Genomic DNA, 22,005 nt, shown 5'->3' on the forward strand with positions numbered 1-22,005 from the left:
CTACAGCAGTACATAAGTACATTTCTAGTACCTACCTTTGTTGGAGACGCAATTCTGTACCCGGTGCTGACACGTGATTGACACAGGATCGGCGGCCGCCAAACACAGCGCCGGTTACAGAATCTGGGCCATAGTCTCAAAGCAAGCAAAGAAGGGAAAACTTTGTACATAAAATAATTCCCACCTCATGTGATTTTCTTTAATCTGTGGTTCTTGATTCTCCGTTGATTCTCAGACTACCCGCTTCTAAAGCAAGCACTCCAATTGGCTGCATGGTTTTGTCACTTTTATTTTATTCCCTTAGTGACACATCAATCATCATGTTTTAGAAAACTTTGCAATAAAAAACCCTATACTGTCTTTATTTGCGAATCGAATCATATCTTCAAGTCCAGGATATCTTGGAGGATTACTATCCACGCCATGCAAAGTTGCAATAGATGGATCAAACCTCTGTACTAGTTTCAGCTGTTCAGTTGACAATCCAGCTCCCATCATGCCTTCCCCTCCAATATGTGGCTCCTGCACACAATGAGAAGGCACATTCATCAATAAAATGAAGTATGCTAATGAGGAAATCTATAATTTCAGAATGGATTCAATGATATCCATATGCAGGAAAGTATGAATGTAGGTTGATAACAGAGTCCTTATGCCCTACCTAATCTCATTCCTGGTGTATTGCCATAGACCTTCTTAATCTCTGGCATTACTTTCACTTTTTCAAAAATTGGGATTCTCTGTGCTTAACACAAGGTCTCATATATTCCGTTACTACTGAGTCTACCCACTATGAACTAGATTCATTAAGCCCACCGATCGTGTCCTGACCACTTTGTGACCCCGACCCAATTCAATAACCTTCCTCCCGATCCGATTCGCATGTGCAAATGAGGGGAAATGGCATAAAAAGCAGGAAGGCAGTGAGTCACTAAAAAGAAAGACCACCGATTGGGCTGGTCGATCCAAAAAGAAGTGACTGCTGAGGACCGGTCGCTCACGTCCTTGCCCACTGTCTTGCTCTTTGCCGCCCTGAAATCCCAGCCCTGCATCCCTGAAAAAGTAAAACCGCCCTGCTCCCTGAAATCCCAACCATACTTCCCCCAAAAACTGCTCTGCTCTCTGCCTCTCCAACTCTCCCGACTCACACTGCAGGGAAGGGACTCTCCTTCTCTCTGTCGCCCTTTCCTGCAGTGCGAGCACGTGGTTTTAACCAACAGGTTTAAGGTGGGGCTGCACTATGGCGTGTTCTGTTCAGTTCCAGAACACGCTGCAGTGCAGCCCCGCTTTAAACCCGTGAGTTAAAACCACAGGCTCGCAAGTAAAAGTAAAAAAAAGTGCTTTGTTTACGGAGAGCAAGCGCATGCGCAGACCATCTATAGGCAAAGAAGATGGTCTGCACATGCGTCAGGATCACTCTGCAGCAATCCATGTGGTCGGTGTGAGGCATGCCTCCGATCACCGCGATTTGCATGAGGATACGTTGTGGATCAGTTGCCTGGGAAGACACACACATGGCCACGGATCACAAAGGAGGTTAGTGAATCTGGGCCTATGATTTCTTACACTAAGAGGCCTTTTAAGTAAAGGACAGTAATTAGCACATGCAGAGAGAGAGATCCAAGATGGCGACAGAGTGAGTCACCCTTGAAAGCTGCTCCTGCTTGGCTTGGTGAATTTTATTTCATTTAAAATTTTCCTACCTCAATTATGCCTAAGCGCAGAGGCAAACAGAGAGGCGTTCTTCCAGCCTCATCTGGTACTTCAACGGCGAGACAGGTGGCAATCACAGCGTATGCCATACAGGCTGGATCCGCTGACCGAGGGGGGCAGACCTCGGTCTTGGAGAGCGAAATCTCGCTTAGCCCTTTGGGTCCTGGAGCTCCTCCGCGGCCCGGGAGGATGTTGGGGACACCGTCGGCAGCGCAGGAGGTGCCGGAGACGAGTTCCCCGTTGACGCTGCTGAACTCACCCCTGACCCCGGAAGTGTTCCACGGCTTGCCGACTCTCTTGCAGTCGACAATGGAGAACGGAGGAGCAGTTGCTGGTGAGGAAGCAGGGACAGAGGAGCAGCGAGCTAATGGGGTAATCCCTGGAATATCTTTCCCCCCTCCTCTAGTAAGACCTGAAGTCATCGATATGGAAGCAATCTGGAGTGGACTTGAATCAATACATAAGGTATGCTCTCAACTTTTTTCTTCAACACAGAATACTAATTTACAAGTTAAAACTTTGGAAGAGAAACTCCAAAAAAGCACATGCTTTAGTGCACAGCCATGGTAACCATTTCCATGCCAGCACAACAGCAGGTGCTAATTCATCCGCTAACTGTATATTACAGAACAGGGCTGGAAATAGATGGGTTACAGGTGGGGAATGGAAACAGCTGCCTGGGGAGATAGAAAATTGGCTTGACCTTAGAGAGTCCTGGTAACATTTTTTTTCCTTATTTGTGAGCTCTCTTGGAAGTCCAGTGTGCTTTTTTTTTGTCATAAAATATGACATCTACCCTAATATCAATGTTCTAGGAGGTGGCTTTAGTGAAGTGTGGCATGGGTTTTTGAAACCAAGAGGCATATATGTCAATGTGGGCTATCATTAAGGCATGTTTTCACCGCTAACTTGTGCTATTTTATACAATCAGATCCATCTACTAACAACAGAGGTTAACAGTAAAATGACATTTCTTAATGACTGCCCATGTTGATTAATTATGCCTTTCAGTTTTTTTCTTTAGCTTTCTCATCAGAGATTACTACATTTGACTGGGACATGCTAAACTACATTAATTTGGAAAAAATAGATATTTTGACATTTTATAAGAGTTATGAACACATGTGAATACTGATATTTTGATTATTTATATGTGTAAGTGGCCACTTATGTGCATAAATGACCTCCAACAAAAGATTATTAGTGTGAAAGTGCATGTATATTTTTAAAATGGGTATGCACAGGGGCTGAATTTGGGCAGAGTATGTAGCTATGCATATAGATTAACTTTTATGCATACTTGCAAAGTGCATGGCAGCATTTACACCAGTCCCAAGCTGGAGTTAGTGCCAGCTCCTACAAATATTACATTACATTACATTAGTGATTTCTATTCCGCCATTACCTTGCGGTTCAAGGCGGATTACATCCAAACTAAAACAAATATGCACATTCTTTTGAGCGTATGCTCATATTTTAAAGTAAGTGTGTACCTTATTTTATAAAGCAGGTTGTGCCTATGTTTATAAACATAGGCACAACTTTATAAAATTAGCCTTAAATGTTAAAAATGTATGTATTTTAATGTAGGCTTAGCACACAGAGGATATTCTCACTTGTGATTCAAGTTGAAGGCAAGGAAAAGTAGCCAGTGCCCAGGCAACCTGTTCTTCATTTTCAGATAGGGTTATTGTGCATGTACTGTACACCAATATGCCCCCTGGTTTCAGAAGCTTTACTGCCTGTAGAAGAAAAAAACACAGTGCAAGGCCTATAATTTAGATATCCTTGGTTTTCTCTTCCTGCTTTGTAAAACAAACATACATTGTTCAAAAATCGTTTTCCAACATCTAGAATGTTTATGGCTCAGTTTTTTAAAAATGTGAAGAATAAACAGTTCTCTAAAGGAGGAATATGGTTCCATTTTGTGTAAAAGTCTATGATTTACAATACAACTGTAACTAATTCAATAATAAACCACTTTTAGTTCCACTAAAAAAGAGCATAACTGCCACTTATACTGAGAAACATTACGGCAGTTCCACATATATATAGTAGAATTGTTTAAAGCATAAGCTGTAAATTAACCTGATTCCTAGACTAAATGTATGCCGCTAAATTGCATGAATATCTAATGGAAGGTATCTTGAAAACCAAATTGGATTTTAGCCTGGAGGACATAAACTAGTTGGGTCTCTTGTATGATGTGGATTATGACACATTCTAAAACTCTCCTTAAAGGTTCATTTACAGGTTTCTTTGTTTTTTAATGTAAGACTAAAGGAGCAACTTTACTCCCTTTTCAGAATAGAAAACTTGTTAGACACATTTGCCTGAAAAGCTTGATGATTGAAGAACCCAGACTCAGTGAACCATATTAAAAAGTTCATGTATTTTCCTGGGAATGCGAGTGACTTATGTACGCTGGGGGATAATAATTTTATAAAATATTTCCTGTGGATGGATGTCCATTTCACATGTATTTTAGAACACATTTATATGCGGGGAAAAGGGCTCTTATAAAATTTTGTAGTCAAATACAGACATACATCTATGTGCATTGACAAGATACAGTGGTATTTTAGAAAGGACATTTAAACCTGCACATCACATATGGACGTCCATATCTCATGTATTTTACAGCAGAATTTCCTGACATATAGTCTGTTCTAAAATACTGTGAAATGGAAATCCTGGTGTATCTACCATGAACATCCATTTTACAAACTGAAACGTCCAAATTTTGAACAAGGCTGTGCAAGTAATGTGGATGTATTTATGTCAGCTTAGGAATGTCCATGTAATAAAATATAATATTCTTCAAAAAAACACATCCCATAAATATCACAAAAATTTCCGATATCATTTTAAGAAGATGTTTAATCAATGGACAGAAATCTCTTTCAAGTTCTGAGGTAATCATATATGAGGCAAAAGACTAGCTTTAAATATGTGTAGGGGCATTTTTGGTAGGACATATAAGTCTAAGGTTGGACGTTTTGGGTAAGACGTCCAAAAAACCAGGAGAAAAAATGTCCATTTTCAAAGCTGCCAGACGTCTATCATTTATTTTTGAAAATGACCTAGGCATAAAGTTTTGGTCCTTAGGACGTCTACCTTTTTTGGCCATTTTCAAAAATAAAAACGTCCACATGAAAAAACGCACAAAAGTAAGTTTTGTAGACATACTAAACTACCTTAGAAACATAGAAACATAGAAATAGATGGCAGATAAGGGCCACGGCCCATCCAGTCTGCCCACCTTAATGACTCTCCCCTACCTTGTCCGATAGCGGCAGAGAAATCCCCTTTGGTAAATCAGTAGGAATCTCAAAACCGGCTCAGCTGATGGCGATTCCTCTGCCGCGATCAACTGATAGTTAGTCCTCAAAGTGCTGGATTTTTCTCCCCCTACCACTGGGTGGTGGGAGGGTGTCAGTGACCACTGGGGGAGTAAGGGGGTATCATGCCTTAATCCCTCCAGTGGTCATCTGGTCAGTTTGAGCAGCTTTGGGGCACTTAGATGCAACTAAAACAAGTCTAACTGCCGGTGTCTAAGTTCCCCCTAGGAAAGCTTTGATTATCGCTGCACGCCCCTTTGAGCTCTGGACACACAGCAGCTTAGAAGTGCTGCTGCACATCCAGAAAGTTGGTTTTGATAATCTGCACTTGGATGTCCCTGCTATTAGGACGTCCAATGGTGCAGCATTTGACGTTGTCTATCATGATATTCTTATTTTCCAACTTTCTGAGATTGGCATTAACTCTACAGTCCTAGACTGGTTCTCGAAATTCTTACGCTCCCGCTCTTACACTATTAATATGAATGGCACCTCATCCTCTCCTTGGAAACCGACTTGTGGAGTTTCGCAGGGCTCACCTATATCCCCTATTCTCTTCAACATCTGTATGTCCTCCCTGAAACTCCTCCATCTTTCTCCCCTGGAAACACTTTACACCTATGCTGATGACATCCTTGTTCTCCTCGAGACTGACTCGAACCTCACTAACCTCTCTGAGAACATATCCTCATGTATAACAAACCTCCAATCCTGGACCCTCACCGTACAAAAGAAACTGAACGAGTCCAAAACAAAATTACTTTGGCTCGGCCCAAAATTAGATCAGCTACCCACCCTCATCCCACTGTCCTCTGGCACCACATTGCAGCTTGAGTTCTCTAGCATCATCATTGACTCTACACTATCCTTCCATGATCACCTCAACTCCTTGGTAAAAAAATGCTTTTTCAGCCTTCACATGCTGAGGAAAGCGAGATCTCGCTTCCATCAACAACACTTTGCGGTCCTCGTACAATCCATCATCCTTTCCAGACTAGACTATTGTAATTCCATCTACTTATGCCTAACAAAGAAAAGCCTTCAAAGACTTCAGCGGATTCAGAATACCGCGGCTAAATTAATCTTCACAAAAAGTAAATTTGACCATGTCTCCCCACTCCTGTCCAAACTTCACAGGCTTCCAATAGTCTCTAGGGTCCACTTTAAATGCGCTTGCCTAACTTTCAAGATCCTACACGGCATCCTTCCTCCCCTCATCCCACTATCTTGGAATTCCTGGAATCCTAACAACACCAAATCCACCCAAAAATTCAAACTATCCTTCCCCTCATTAAAAGGCATATCCCATCCAGGAAAACTAGGGACAACCCTCTCCTTCAGAATTACAGAGTTCTGGAATAACCTTTCTACCCCACTTCGGAATCTGGGCACCCTCCAACTTTTCCGAAAACATCTGAAAACTTGGCTATTCTTAAAAATGTAATATTTACTCCCCTTTATTATATTAAGTCCCTCTAAACTGTCTCTATACTGTCCTGTATCCCTCATTGGAGTTCCTTATCTATACCATTCCCTGTAAACTGTGCCGAGCTCTACGAGTGTGGAGATGATGAGGTATACAAACTTAAGGTTTAGTTTAGTTTGATTATGCCCCCCATAGAGAATTCCTCTATTGCATTCCAAAATTATAATCATCTATCCAGAAACTCTTCATGTGCATCACTAAATATATCACTTAAAAACAATTTTTACAACAATGAATGCAAAGAAACTTTATTATATCAGCACTTATCTGTTCATGCCAATTGCTTATATTTCAGATAACCAACTGAGCGATCAAAGCAACCATAACTGATTTAGGGCTCCCCCCGTTTAATCAAGCTGTGTTAGAGTTTTTTATTGCCGGCCGCTGGGGTAAAAACTCTGACGCTCATAGGAATTCTATGAATGTTGGAGCTTTTACCACAGCAGGGGGCCTTAATGAGCCATATGCAGTTTCACTAAGCCAGTCATGTATACTTATATTTGAATGACTTAATCTTTGAGACAAATATATGTTATTGGCAGGATCAACCAGGTAAATTAGTTATGGTTCCTTAGACAAATGGAATGTGGTGCAATTTCCAAAATTGAAATAATATATAGGTCAATACCAGGGGCGTACCCACAGGGGGGTTGGGGGCCTGCCCATTAGCCCCCCCCACCACTCCCACATACACATTGGGCTCCGACCTTCTCCCGAACTCTAGCACCCCTTTACACCTTGCTTGCAAGGATGCCAAACACCGTCAAACAACTACAGTGTCACTGCTCCCCACTGTTTCCTTCCTGCTCTGAGCATGAACAAGAAATTCTAGCATGCTTGGAGTAGAAAAGGAACAACAGGGAGTGGTGGCACTATAGTAATTTGGCTGGTGGGGCTCAGCATCCTTCCCAGCAAAGGTACAGTGAGCGCATCTGTGTGGGACAGCAGAGGAATATGCTACCCCTCTAGTTCACCTGAGGCCCCCCTTAAATTGCAAGGATGGCTACACTACTGGTTAAACACTGAGCCTGCAGCAGTCAGTTTTTTAAACTCTGGCTGCCACTGGCCTGCTATACTCAAATATTTGACTGGGCTATACACAGATATCAGGACCAAATATTCAGGTATTAGGCAACAAAAAGGTCATCCAAGACTTCTAGAAAAATTGGAGGAAGCAGAGAGACTTTCCTCTCACTTTGTGAAGGGACCCAAATTCTGCTCCCCACTCTCCCCATATTTCCTGTGGTAAGAATCTTGCACTGACCCAAATAACACTAACTGTGGCTGCATCAGCATTAATCATTATGTTTAGGAGGTCAATAATAGGGATTCTGTGAAACAGGTAGCATTTACTGCATACATGACACCATGTGTTAGTAGATAGAACCCCCTTAGAAGTAAAACTCCCTTAACAAGGATCAGTCTGTATGGATAAGTGAAAATCTGTGCACTGTTATACAGAGGACCTTGGTTCAATTCCAGGAGCGGTATTCTGCTTTCCAAACTGGTTGTGGAGATAATATTCACAGCAGCAATGGCAATACCTTCAGGGCTGTATTATACAGCCCTTTGCACAGTGCTAGGAATTGGAAAGGGATATAAAGTAAGGCAAAGCCCCTCTACCCACTCCAGCTAGCTGGTCAAAACAGGATAATTTTAACTACACTAGAATACTGAAGGAACAGAAGAAATCTGCTGGGCAGTTAAAAAAAATCCTTAGTAATTTCAGTCTGTTGCAATAACTTGGTTGTGAGGCAAATGGTTTGTTAATCATGCTGCTTATGACATCACACCTACCACAGAGAAGAGTTTACGCTGCAATGGTGGGTAAGAGGTCACTTCCTTTAAAGTCCATGCACAAGACATGCATGGTCTCTGCCCCATTCCACTACAAGGAGCATCAAGAAGGATTCTATCAAAGGACTCTGGGAGGAATGGAGGGCTTTCTGTAGCAGCTGGAATTAAAAATGAAAATTAATCAACAATATTTATGTGGTTCATCTTGAAAACAGAATAACTAAGCATGTGGAGGGTAATTTTATAACAAGCTGCCAAGATTGAGAGGTCAAGGAACCTGTGTGTCTTTGTAAAATAGTAGGGTAAAGTGACAGAAATTGTGCTTAAGTTGAAGCCACATTTATGCCTACTCAGAAGCAGGCGAGATTAAGCAATAATCATCATAAATCATAACTCTGCTGAACAAGCCTACAACTACAGTTGTGTAAAAGTGTATGCCCTGGCATTAAAATGTAGAAATAAAAATCCTTAGTTGCATGAGTGGAAAGCATGGTTAGGAATACTCATGAATCCATTTTCAAGATGACAGTGAGAACACGTGAAGCTGATGAAATACTGTACCGTATATACTTCAATATAAACCTAGATTTTGGGGCCAAACAAAGGCCCCAAAATGGGGGGTCTCGGTTTATATTCAACTCTTACTACTACTACTTATCATTTCTATAGCGCTGCTAAATGTACACAGCACTGTACATTAAACATCTAAGACACGATCTCTGCTAAATAGAGCTTACAATCTAATTAAGACAAATAGGGGATGGGGAATTTCTTCCAGAGGGAATGATAAAATGGACATGGACCCATCTCGAGAACTGGATCGAGGATGTAAATTGAGGTTGCAGGGAAGTAGACTTAGGAGTCATGTTAGGAAATTCTTTTTCATGGAGAGGATGTCTGGAATGTCCTTCCGAGGGAGGTGGTAGAGATGAAAACTGTGATGGAATTCAATTAAGCATGGGATAAACACAGGAGATCTCCAATTAGAAAATGAAGAGTATACATTGAAGAGCTAAGGCCGATACTTGGCAGACTTGCATGGTCTCTGTACCATATATGGCAATTCGGTATACGGTGGGTAAGCAGAGTGGGCAGACTTGATGGGCTGTAGCCCTTTTCTGCCATCATCTTCTATGTTTCTATGTTTCTATGGGCTAGAGAGGATATTGATGGGAACTCCAGTAACTTGGAAAATGAGGACATTGCAGGGCAGACTTTAAGATATATATCCTCAAGCGACGAGATGGTTGAATGGGCTGGAATTAGCTTTGATGGCAAGTCCAGATGTTGGGACCTAAGGATAGTATCAGGCAGACTTTACAGTCTATGGCCCAGCAATATCAAAGAAAAAAGAATGACAAATTAATTTAATTATGAATTTATAATGCATGTAACTATGGGCAGACTAGACGGACCGTTCAGGTCCTTATCTGCTGTCATTTACTATGGGGCCCATAATCAAAAAAACATGTCCAAAAAGCATCCTAAATCACCACTTGGTCGTCCTAGTGCCGATAATCAAAATTGTCTTTTTGTATGTCTAGCAAGGTATTCTAGCCTCTGTATGTTCAGAATACAAGATGGGCATGGTGGAGGTGTGTTATGGGCGTGCTCTGGGCAGTGTCAAGGGCGATAATCTTGGACGTCTTGCAGCGATAATCAAACAATTTGCAAGACATCCTTATGGAACTTATATGTTTTGAACTAGACCTGCTTTAGAAGGGTCTAAGTGCCACAAAGATGCCCAAACTGACCAGATGACCACTGCACACATCAAGGTGAGATACCCCCACACTCCCCCAGTGCTCACTGACCCCCTTCCACCACACAAAAATAAAAACAAAAAGGTACATACCTATCTCTAAAATAGAAGCATCTGGTATGGGGCATCCTAGTAGAGCTGCACACAGGTGTTGGTGGGCTAGTGAGGATATATAGAGGAGGACTCAGGCCCATAAGCCACTCTAACTACTATATCTATGGTGGAAAGTGTGAGCCCACCAAAATTGTACTATATTGTCTTATAGGTGGCCACTTGCAGCCATAAGGGCTATTGGGGTTGTAGACAGGTGGGTATAGTGGGTTTTGAGGGGCTCACCATAACCTATAAGGGAGTTCTGGTGAGATGGTTATTTGGCACCCTTTTTGTGAAGTTCACAGCAGTGCCCTCTAAGGTGCCCCACTACTCTGTTGTCATGTCTGGGTGGCCAGTCCATTACAGGACTGGCCCCTCCTATGTCCAAATGCTCTTGTTCTGGGCATTTGGGACTTGGACAAAATTTTGTTCAAAAATATTGTATAAAGATAGATGCCCTGACTTTCTGAACCCCAGATAGTGATTTTCAAAATATATATATATATATATATATATATATATATATATATATATATATATATATATATATATATATATATATATATATATATACTAGTCTTATAGCCTGTTACATTAACGGGTTCTAGAATATATGTGTGTGTGTGTCTCTCTTTATTTCTTTCTCTCTGTCTCCTTAACCACTTTCTTTCTTTCTGTCTTTCTTTTTCCTTGGCTGTCCATCACCACCCCTTGCCTGCTCGCCATGTCCATTCTCCCTTCCTTTTACCTCCCCTGTGTCCACCACCACCCCTTCACTGCTCTCCTTATGCAGCAGCAGCCCTTCTCCCTTTGTTTTACCTCCCCCCTGTCCATCAGCACCTCTTTCCTTCTCCCCCTGTCCAGCAGTAGGCGTCCCTTCCTTTTTCTCCCACCCTCCTCCTTCTTATCCCTATGATACACTTACCTTGCTCTGCCCCTGATCAGAGGTTCCCGACAGTCGCCCAGTTGCACCCATTGGAAAAGTTCCTTCTGCCGCATCCCACACCCCTCCTGACACGACTCCTGCTGTCTTTCTTTCTGTCTGTCTCTGTCCCTGGCCCCCTTTGTCTGTTTGTCTTTCTGTATATCTCCCTGCCCCTGTGTCTTTCTTCTTTTCTTTCTGTCTCCCTTCCTCCCTCTGTCTGTCTGTTCGAAGCAGCATTCCCTCCCCCTCCATTTCCCTTCCCCCACACCAGTTCCCTGTGCACCTGCCCCTGTGTCTTCTTTTCTTTCTCCCTTCCTCCTGCTGTCCGAAGCAGCATTCCCTACCCCTCCATTTCCCTCCCCCCACACCAGTTCCCTGTGCACCTGCCCATGTCTTTCTTCTTTTCTTTATCTCCCTTCTTCCCTCTGTCTGTCTGTCCAAAGTAGCATTCCCTCCCCCTTCCATTTCCCTCCCCCCACACCAGTTCCCTGTGCCTGCATTAGCGTTTCCTCTACCTCCTTTCCCTTCCCACATTCGCGACTACAAAGGCGGGCCCGAGTCCTTTGCTGCCCCCCCCCTTCCCTTCCCGCAGGCCCGTCTACACATGGCGATTCAAGCAGCATGTGAAGCAGTCTTCACATGCTGCTTCGGGTGCTTCTACTGCCCTGATTTATTCTGGCACGTCCGGAGCAAATCAGGGCAGTAGAAGGGCCCGAAGCAGCGTGTGAAGACTGCTGGACACGCTGCTTAAATCGCCAGTCGGGCCTGCGGCAAGGGAAGAGGGGGGGTGGCAAATGAGTCGGGTCCCGGCAGCGGAAAGTTGCTAGGCTCCTCGGTGGGGGCGCTGAGTGACCGCGATCCCTCTCCTCCCAGACACCCCCCCCTCCCTCCGCTGGAGGAACGGATATCGGCGGTTACAGCCGCTGGCTATGGCGTCTTCTATCCACTGCGGCCAACCCTAGCGGAAAGAGGAAGTAGTCAGAGAGGGCGGCCCGCAGTGGACAGAAGACAGCAAAGCCAGCGTTCTCTTCATTTAAAAGCGGGTGAGCCGGCGAGAAGGAGGAGGTGGTGGTTTTGGCAGTGAGTGAGGGGGGGAGGGGGGAGTCGCCGGCTGTGCTGTGCTTTCCCGATCGCAGTGGCGCTGCTGTTGGTGTCAGAGCTCGCCGCCTTGGTGGAGAGTAGGGAGGCTGTTGTGAGGTAATATGCGCGCATGCTGTGGTATGCGAGGTAGGCCTGCTAGGATTGGCCCTAGTATAAGGCCTATGCCTTGAGCAGTTAGTGCCCATTCTGCTCAAGCTAAAGAGCAGTTTCACTTTTCGCCTGCTATTTTCACTGAGACCAACAGAGGGAGCTTGGGGGTTGAGCTTCAGACTTCCCCTCCCCCTCACCTTCCCAAGTCTTGTGACCGGAAATGCTTTGCACCTGGGAAGGTTGGGCGGGGCTGCAAGTTCCTTAATCTCAGGTCTGAGCAGTTGGAAAGGCAGAGGGAGAATTGGAGAGGTACAGAACAGTCTCAAGAAAAGTACTGGCAGCCTAGTAGAGGTCTGCACGGGAACGGGGTTCCCCCCTGGCCCACGGGACTCCCAAGGGGACGCCCCCTGGCCCACGGGACTCCCACGGGGATGCCCCCTGACCCACGGGACTCCCACGGGGATGAAAACAGCCTACCTAAATTCTGGCGATGCAGGCGTGCAGCTTACAAGTCCGGCGTCGCGGCGGGAAATAGCCATGCTGAGCAGTGAGCTCAGCACGTACACAGATGAAAGCCTTGCTTGCTGATTGGTCCGGCAGCCCCGCCCCGCCGTGCCGCCGGACCAATCAGCAAACAAGGCTTTCATCTGTGTACGTGCTGAGCTCAGCATGGCTATTTCCCGCCGCGACGCCGGACTTGTAAGCTGCACGCCTGAAAAAGAAATCATCCTGGCCGGGGTCGGTGTCATGCTCCGGAGCTTCTACAGCCTTCCTATCTCCCTCTCCCTTCTACCTGCTTCCGGCCACACCCCCTGCTCCGCGGCTCTCTTCGGCAACTCAGCAGCAGCGATCGACACAAGCTTCTGATGTCGGGGCCTACCCTTTGCGAGTCCCGCTTGTTTCAACTTCCTTTTTCCACAAAGGCGGGGCTCGTAGAGGGAAGGCCTCGATGTCGGCAGCTTGTCTTGATCACCGCTGCTGACGAGTTGCTGAAGAGAGCCGCGGAGCAGGGGGGTGTTGCCAGGTGTAGGTAGAAGGGAGAGGGCCAGATGCAGGACTCGTGGGTGAGGGAGGAGAAGAGAGAGAGAGAGAGGGGAGGGAAACAAAAAGAAATATTTCATACTGGGCTGGGCCGGAGTGGAGGGAGGGTGGAAAGATTCTGGCTACCGGGTGCAGTAACAAAGGAAAAGGGGGGAAAGCTGAAAATGGAGATAGTGACACAAAGAAGAGAAAGAGTAAGCAGGACCTACTAAATAAGGATAGAGATACAGAGGGGACATGAAGAGGAGGTGAAATAGAGACATATAAGTAATGCTGAAAAAGTGTGTGGGGGGGAGATAAAGACATTGAAAGGGCAAATGGTGAACATGGGGTAAAGACAAGGACAGAGACAAATGAAGATTCTGAAAAAGTGGTGAGATAGGGATATAGGTGAGATGGACACAAAGAAGGGTGATGCTGGAAAATAGGTGGAATGGTAATTCTGACAAACACAGAAGGGAAATGCTGGATCAAGGAGAGATGGGGCTCAGGCTGGATAGAATGAGGAGAAATGCCTTGTTGGCTCGGAACTTCCTCTCCTACGTCAGAATTGACGTCAGGGAGCGGAATGCTGGTCAGCGCGACGCTTCTGCAGGGAAAGCTTGGGACAGCGGTGGCTTGGGGGCTATTCCCCGATGGCGGTGGCAGCAAACCGAGTGGCTTGGGGGAGGGCACGGAGAAAGAAAGAAAGGGGGCATTCAGGGAGACAGAAAGAAGGGGGAACAGGGAGACAGAAAGAAAAAGTTGGGGGAGAGAATGAGGTCTGAAGGAGAGGAAACATACAGGAGGCTGAAAGAAAGGAAGAAAGATTGGATGCACAGTCAGAAGAAGAAAGTGCAACCAGAGACTCATGAAATCACCAAACAGCAAAGGTAGGAAAAATGATTTTATTTTCAATTTAGTGATCAAAATGTGTCTGTTTTGAGAATTTATATCTGCTGTCTATATTTTGCACTATGGCTCCCTTTTACTAAACCGCAATATCGTTTTTTAGCGCAGGGAGCCTATGAGCATTGAGAGCAGCGCGAGGCATTCAGCGTAACTCCCTGTGCTAAAACCTACTATTGTGGTTTAGTAAAAAGGGAGGGGGTGTATTTGTCTATTTTTGTATTTTGTTACCGAGGTGACATTGCATAGTCATCTGCCGTGACCTCTTTGAAAAAACCGGAATATGAATAATTAACATTTTCTCTGCCTTTCATTGTGCTTTGTGTTTTTTTTTAATTTTATTGTTGATAGATCATTTTGACTTAGTCATTATAAAGTAGCTCGCAAGCCCATAAAGTGTGGGCACCCCTGCTCTTACTCTGGGGCACCAGACCTCCCTCACGGCACACACATGGCAAATGGAAGAAAGAGGAGAATTTTTGGTCGTAGGGAGGAAGGTACAGAATGTGATAGGGAAGAAAAAGATGAGAGTGAGAAATGTGGCAAGGGAACAATGGGACAGATTGAAAGGGATGCAAGAGGGAGGAATATTGGACAGTGGTGAAGGGAATGGAGGGAGAGATGTGGCATAGTGTTGGAGAGGGGTGATAGAAGGAGAAATGTTGGGCATGGGGCTGGTGGGCAGGCACGAAAGATGAGAAAGAGATAAATGCTGGACCATGGTAGGGGGAACCAATGGACAGCAACAGAAGAATTTACAGAAGATGGGAAAGCGGAAAAAAGAAACTGGGACCAACTTTATGGAAAAATAAGTCTCCAGACAACGAAGGTAAAAAACGGAATTTATTGACTAAAATATGTTAGCTTTGTGAAATGTATATGGCAGATGTCTTTGTTTTGTGTTCAAAAGAAAAGGAAATGCATTTCTGGTTTTATTTCTACAGTGTTGAAGTACTTGTTGACCCTTGCTGTGACTGGTGGGGATCCCCAAGCACCGCCAGCAGAGGACCTCCTCTAGAGATGGCCAGAACTCCCCTCCACCAAGCGCAGCAGTCGCTGGCAGCATCCATGAGCCACTGAGGTGCCAGCATCTGTGACTCAGGGACGCTACTGCTGCCTGCCAAGCTTGGCAAAAGGGACCCCCGGCCAACTGCAAAGGAAGTCCTCAGCTGACAGTTTGTGGGTTCTCATCAGCTGAGTATTTATATTTTATATTTACATTACAGGTTCTGGTAGAAACCCATTTACAAAGTATGTATTCTTCCCAATTAATATTTCCAAATTAATAAAGTCTCTTTGCTTATTTGTAAATGGGTCTCTACCAGAGCCTTTAATTCAGTAGCATAATTAAATAAAATAACTATTTCTGAAGTTTATAGGGAAGGATGGTGACGGAGGGGATTCCTCGCGGGGACGGGTGGGGACGGAGGGGATTCCTCACGGGGACGGAGGGATTCCTCACGGGGACGGGTGGGGACGGGTGGGATTTTGGCGGGGACGGGTGGGATTTCTGTCCCCGCGCAACTCTCTACAGCCTAGCTCAGCACTAAGAGCTCTGCAGGACCAACAAACACCAGAATGCATGGAGATTGTTGAAGCTGGGACTGAGATGACTCCTGACCTCTCTGAAGTTCCACAAGCCATGGAATTGGAATTAGAACCAGGCACAGAGGTTCAATCAGAAAGTCAACCCATGGAAGTGTGTTTCTCCAAGTCAAGTAAGGAAACTGCCTAAAGGGGGATTTAGCCCCACGTTTTGAGGTGGGATAGAGGGCTCTATTTTGTAGCGATATTACAACACGTGGAGCACACCACCTGGTCAGCATAATTTACATTGCTGAAGGAGTGCAGTGCTGTGTCACTGATAGTAGTCCAAGTGTACTATCAAAGGGAAGAGACTGTTTTCTTTTTGTTAGTTTTTCTTTTTGAAAGAACTTTGAAGCTGAGGCTCATTGATAAATACAGAGCCCTTTTGCTATTCGAATTTGAAACTTTATTGTGTATGATATTGAAATTGAGTTTTGTTTTTTTGAGAAGACTGGATTGTTTGGTAAAAATCTTGACAAAAGTTTGTTTTTCATTTTGGTTTTACTGTTTGGCAACTTAAATAAATCCAGTCCTGGTTTTCAAGAAAACTTACCTAACTTGTGGGCAAAATCCTTATTCTAAAATGGTTTGCTTTTTCCTTCCTTGTGGAGCCTTCCGCGGCTCACAAGGGCATAATCCTTGTTCCCGCAGTCCTGGACACATTGCCCTGAGAGTGCGGGTTACAATGCGCACTCGTGCGGCCACATCCCGACAGAAAAGGGATCAGGGAACACGGTTTTCGCGAGTGCGCATGCGCGGGCTAGCATTTTATTATATATATATATATATATATATATATATATATTTCTAGACATATGGTGGTTTGCCTTTCGAAAAAGGGCATTTTCTTACTACCGACTTTGGACATCCAGCGCCATATGTCCAAATCAGACTTAGACGTATGTTTTGAAAATGCCCCTCCATGTTACCTTAAGCCCTGCTGGTCCAGTGATAAGCCAGGGCAAGAGCGATCCTCCTATGCTCCTGCTCCAGGCAGTCTTACTACTCAAATGGCTGACACGAGTTCCCATAGTAACCTTGTGAGACTATCAAGAGTTCAGTTTATATTCGAGTCAACCTTTCCGCCCCCTTCTTGGGGGGAAAAAAAGATTACCTCAGTTTATATTCAGATACATTTATATTCGAGTATATACGGTATGTGTGTATGAAATATACAGCATTTCAGTATAATGTCACAAACTTAAACAAGAATTGTACTTTATGATATTTCAAATAAAAAGTACCTACTGCCAAATTCAAACACGTTAACAGGGAGGACAATTTTAAAAAAGACCAAGTACATTGAGAAGTAAATATACATGCACACATTAAGTCACATCAATTTTCAAATGGAAAACATGTGCAACCTTTCCATTTGAAAGTTACCCGATACCAGCTATTCACTATATACCTAAATTTCTTGGTTTATTTTACAAGTGTGTTTTAAAATGCTAGTATTTCCCCAACCCCAGTTCCAAAATTTATTGAGTTTCGGTAAACTTCTGTCCATACAGACTTCCATGCACATACTTTTACCCACATGTAATCTAGACAATTGTTATTCCTGCATATAAATTCTGTTCTATATATGAAATGGCATTTAGCATTACACCTATAGAGATGTAACACAGTAATATATTAGATGCTCTGTTATTCATATTCACAGCCACAGAATGTGACCACATGTAATACTGCTTATCCAAAACAGTTTTTGTCATCTTTCATCTTGGTTAAGAGTTTATGGCTGCCGGTCCAGAAACCTTGCCTCTGATGTTGGGGGTAAGGCTTCTAGGTCAGCAGCGTGCAATCGCTGCACCCGCTTGACCTTTCCCTTTTAATACTTGCAGCGGCGGGCGAAAACCCTCATCTAAGATAACGGGGAGGGGGGGTGTTGGTTGGTATGGGTATTCGCTCCATAGAATGCACTCTTTGTTCCACCCACTTTTTTGGGGGGAAAAAGTACATCTTATGGAGAAAAAAATATGGTATTTTTTATTTTTGGTGTTATTATTAAGCCTTTGGATATGGATGACATTTATTTTATATAGTTGATATAAGTTCCAAAGTGTGTGCAGAGGTTATGAGCATTTTTAATGGAGGTCTTTTTTCTTCATTTTTCTGAGTATTGAAATCTAGTTTTTGCACTTTAATTATGGTTGAATTATTTTTCCAAATAGCTAGTGGTTGATGTTAATTTTTGTTGTTTTTACCATTTTATATTGTACATCGCTTAGTAAAAAAAGATAAGTGATTAATCAAATATATATTAAACTTGAAATTTGATTTTGATTCCACTCGTTCCAATATATTTTGGTTGGCTAATCCAGTGTACAAAACTACCCGTTTTGGGAGGGGAATATATCCTAAGTGCTGAAGTCCAAGGTCTAGATGCCACGGCAATCTGGTTCCCAGGATTTGTTGAGCCCTGTTTTTCCAATTATGGATTATAATGCTCCATAATGTTTTTACAATATACTTATATATGTATTGTGTTAGGATATTTTATATAGTGTGGTTTATGTTAGATATTGGGCTTATATCTGTATTTTCATTTCTAGGACTAGGGATTTTTTTCCAGGGATATTCAGGGGTACTGAATAATGGCACTTTTTCTTTTGCATGCTAAAATTCACCTATTGTCCCCAGGCTCTGCATGCCAGTGCTGCCTTTTCATAAATTCTATGACTGGTTACAAGACATTGGAATATTGTGGGATAGCTCCTTCAGTGATCACCCCACTCCTAAAGGGCAGTCTGCCATTTGAATACTGGTACTTTTTTGCTAGAAAAAAATATACTGTCTAGGATAATAGATAAATTTAATAAATGAAATTAAATGTCTTTACCTTGATTACCTTCTACCCTGTCATATGCAAGTGCTTTAGTGCCATCATAGCAGATTGCTTTAATGCAGCTTAGCTTCAAAAGATTAGCACTGTGCTTAATTTTTTCTACTTTGCTGGAAATCTTGTCCATTGCTATTACTTCTCCCTGGTGGAAAAAAAGACAGACACTAAGATTTTAGACTTTGTAATTTGAAAAATACAACATAAAGTAGCGACTTAAAAAACCTAGGCATCAAAAAAGCAGAGGTACTATACACAGGAAAAGCATAGTGGTTAGAGCTACAGCCTCATCACCCTGAGGTTGTGAGTTCAAACCCCGTGTTGCTCCCTGTGATCATGAGCAAGTCACTTAATCCTCCACTGCCTCAGTTGCATTATATAGATTGTGAGCCCACCGGGACAGATAGGGAAATTGCTTGAAGTACCTGTTGCTTTGAGTGTGGTTGTATAACTACAAAAAGGCGGTATACAAGTCCCAATCCCTATCCCTATCCCTACTTTGGCTGCTTGTGGTCATTAACAGTACGTAAAAGTGCAACGAGTGCCAGCCCTTGCCTGTTAAGAGTGCAAGACCAGTTATCAATATCAAATTTGTCAAAATCCCTTTCCTCACTCCCCCTCCCCCCATTAATACGATCATGGAATGGTGTGCATTCAGCCACCTTTTAAAGAGCTAGCACAAAAGTAAACTAAGCACTATGGCAGGTCAATTGCGGTGTCCTCCAGGGTAATCAAGTGCACTGCTAAATTTCAGTTTGCCCGGTTATGAAAAGCACCATCATTAGTTATGAGGTATTATAAATACTCTCCCCAGGAAGCAAATCCCCCCTTCCGAGAACAGTCACTATAAAAATGAAACCCTCCCACTTAGCCTAAATTAATATAAAAATTGAAAATAATAACAGAATTTCCAGTGCAATAGGGGAGATATTCCAGGATATCCACAATGAATATACATGAAATAAATTTGCATATAATGGAGGCAGTGTATGCAAATCAAGTTTATGCATATTCATTATGGATATTCTAAAAACCTGACTGGCAATTGGGTACTCCAGGACTGAGTTGAGAATCTGAGAATCTCAGAGAGAGCAAGACCAGAAGGCCATGAGCATGCGCAAATGCTCAAGGCCCAGCCCAGCCCAGCCAAGAGGGAGGATCTCTGATGCTCAGTCCAGCCCAGCCCAGAGGGAGGATCTTCGGGCACCGGCACCGTCATGTCCTGTGCGTTGGTGCTGGTGCCAAATTGGGGTAAGGGATGTTATTTGGGTGCTCGGCGGGGGATGGAGGATCGCCTGGGGGGGGCAGGAGGGGCAACACGAGCGGGGGTGGTGGTGCCGGATCACAGGGGGGATGTCGGATTGTTGGGGGGGTGTATGGAGCAGCGCCTGTGGCCTCGAGGGGGGGGAACGGAGCAGCGCCGGGGGCCTCGATGGGGGGGAACGTATCAAGCAAGTTTCCATTCATTCCTATGGGGAAACTCGCTTTGTTATACGAGCAATTTGGTTTAAGAGCATACATCTGGAATGAATTATGCTCGTAAACCAAGGTTCCACTGTAGTCAGGTTTTGAAGCTGTTCCCACATTAGCTTTCACTTGTTTCATTTCAGAAGAAAAATCCTCTTATATATCGTCTATTTTTTTTACCAAGAGCATCAACAGTACTCACAAGTCGAGAAATGTTGTTTGAAGACTAGCTGACTGTTCCATTTAGTGTCTGGAGAGCTTGCCAAATGTTCTCCAGAGTCACCGTCAGTGTTTTCAGCTGCTGTGGAGTAGCTTCAACAGAAACTCCCAGCTATCTCTGCTTCTTTGAAGTTCCCACGGCATCTGCCCCTCAAAATGGGGTTTCTCCCATGAAAGTATTTCCACAGGGATCCCCTGGCTCTTCCACGAAAGGAGCAGGATACAGTGGTGGTACAGCAAGTGGAGGTGAAAGAGATGTCTCCAGGTCCAAGTCCTTGGCTTCGCCTCCTGCTGAGGAAACAGTAGACAGCACTCCGGCAACATCATGGATCCCAGAGGCGATAGTAAACTCCCAAATGGAGTGCTGCATTGGGGAAGAAGTCCTTGCCTCAGAGAGTTCGGCGCGGACATTTCCTTTACGTTTTGTATGAGGCATTTTGGCTGAAAAGGTAAAGTTGTTTGCAACTCTCTCCGTGTTAAGCTGGGAAGCTATCACACAAACGATGCCATCTTGGAAAATCTCCCCCACTTTTCTATCTTTTGCAATTTATTTTTCCATTCACTTAGATCCCAGAGTCTCTTTTCTGCTTTTCTTTGTTTTTTTAAACTGTCTTTCCAGGATCACCTGTCTATTTTACATTTTGTCCCCATCAGCCTGTCCAGCATCTCCCCCCCCCACGTCTCTATCCTGAGCTTCTCTCTCTCGTGTCCCTCTCCATTCCTTGCATTCATCATCCCTCTGTTAGAATCACCCCTTTTCAAGCAATGTTCCTGTGTCTAGCAGTCCTTTTATGTCCCCGTCTCAATTCTCTCTCCCCATCAAGTATTCTTCTCCATGTCTGTCCCTCTCTGTGCCCAACATTACTGCAGTGTCCCTTTATTTACACTCAGTCCCCATCTAGAATATCTTCTCTATGTTTCTGTGCCTCTTGGTGTGTTGGATATTCCACCTCTGAGGTAGCCTATCTCCTTTACCCATCAAGTCTGCATCTCTCACTCATCCCTCTCTCTTATGTCTGGACCCCCCTCCCAGCCAGCATTTCTCTCATCCCTGTTCCCTTCCAGCCAGCATTTCTTACACTCTTTGCTATCCCTCCTTAGCCAGCATTTATCACCCCATCACACCCCAGCTAGCATCTCCTACTGTCTCTCTGTGAAGTGATGCCTATTTCACTGGCTCTGCAGCTTTCCCTCCAGAATGGTCCCACCTGAAGAAAGAGGAAGTGACATCATAGAGGGCAGGAACGCTGCTTCCTCTCACCTCCTCCTGCCCTCTGTCATGCTCCAGTGCATTGTAGTTCTGGTCTGGTCATCATTGGCTCACTCACCACTTACTGAATTTTCATTGGTTCAGAAGGCACAATGGACTAATCACAAACAACCTCAGAGCCCCTAAGGTCATTTGTGATTAGCCCGTTGTGCTACAACAGAACCAATGAAAGAAAATCAGGAAGTTTGCCAGCATTGCAGAAAGGAGAACCGATGGTACCACTAGGCTAGCAAAACCACCCTAAATAAGCTCAATTCCAACAAAAACTAGCCCCCAAACCTGCCACCCGCCAAAGCCCTTTATTTCCCTCCACGGGGCTTGAAAACTAGCCCAATTTGATGAGAAACCCACCCAACTGGCAACACTGCCCCTGCTGGTCC

General features: G+C 44.1%; 1 protein-coding gene across 5 annotated transcripts in view; it reads right to left on the bottom strand.

Annotated features, from left to right (window-relative positions):
* Nucleotides 1–273: 273 nt before the first annotated feature.
* NSUN6 (NOP2/Sun RNA methyltransferase 6) overlaps nucleotides 274–22,005 on the bottom strand; it is an 86,740-nt gene continuing 65,008 nt past the window's right edge. For all 5 annotated transcript variants that reach the window (XM_033931303.1, XM_033931302.1, XM_033931304.1 and 2 more), the window contains exons 9-12: nucleotides 18,670–18,814; nucleotides 8,338–8,495; nucleotides 3,330–3,455; nucleotides 274–522 (exon numbers count right to left, since the gene is read on the bottom strand). In XM_033931303.1, the coding sequence (XP_033787194.1) occupies nucleotides 319–522; nucleotides 3,330–3,455; nucleotides 8,338–8,495; nucleotides 18,670–18,814 (633 nt within the window). In that variant the 3' untranslated portion in view covers nucleotides 274–318. The remainder of the gene's footprint in view (nucleotides 523–3,329; nucleotides 3,456–8,337; nucleotides 8,496–18,669; nucleotides 18,815–22,005) is intronic.

Source organism: Geotrypetes seraphini, chromosome 2, assembly GCF_902459505.1.
Source record: "Geotrypetes seraphini chromosome 2, aGeoSer1.1, whole genome shotgun sequence".
NCBI classification, from domain to species: Eukaryota; Metazoa; Chordata; class Amphibia; order Gymnophiona; family Dermophiidae; genus Geotrypetes; species Geotrypetes seraphini.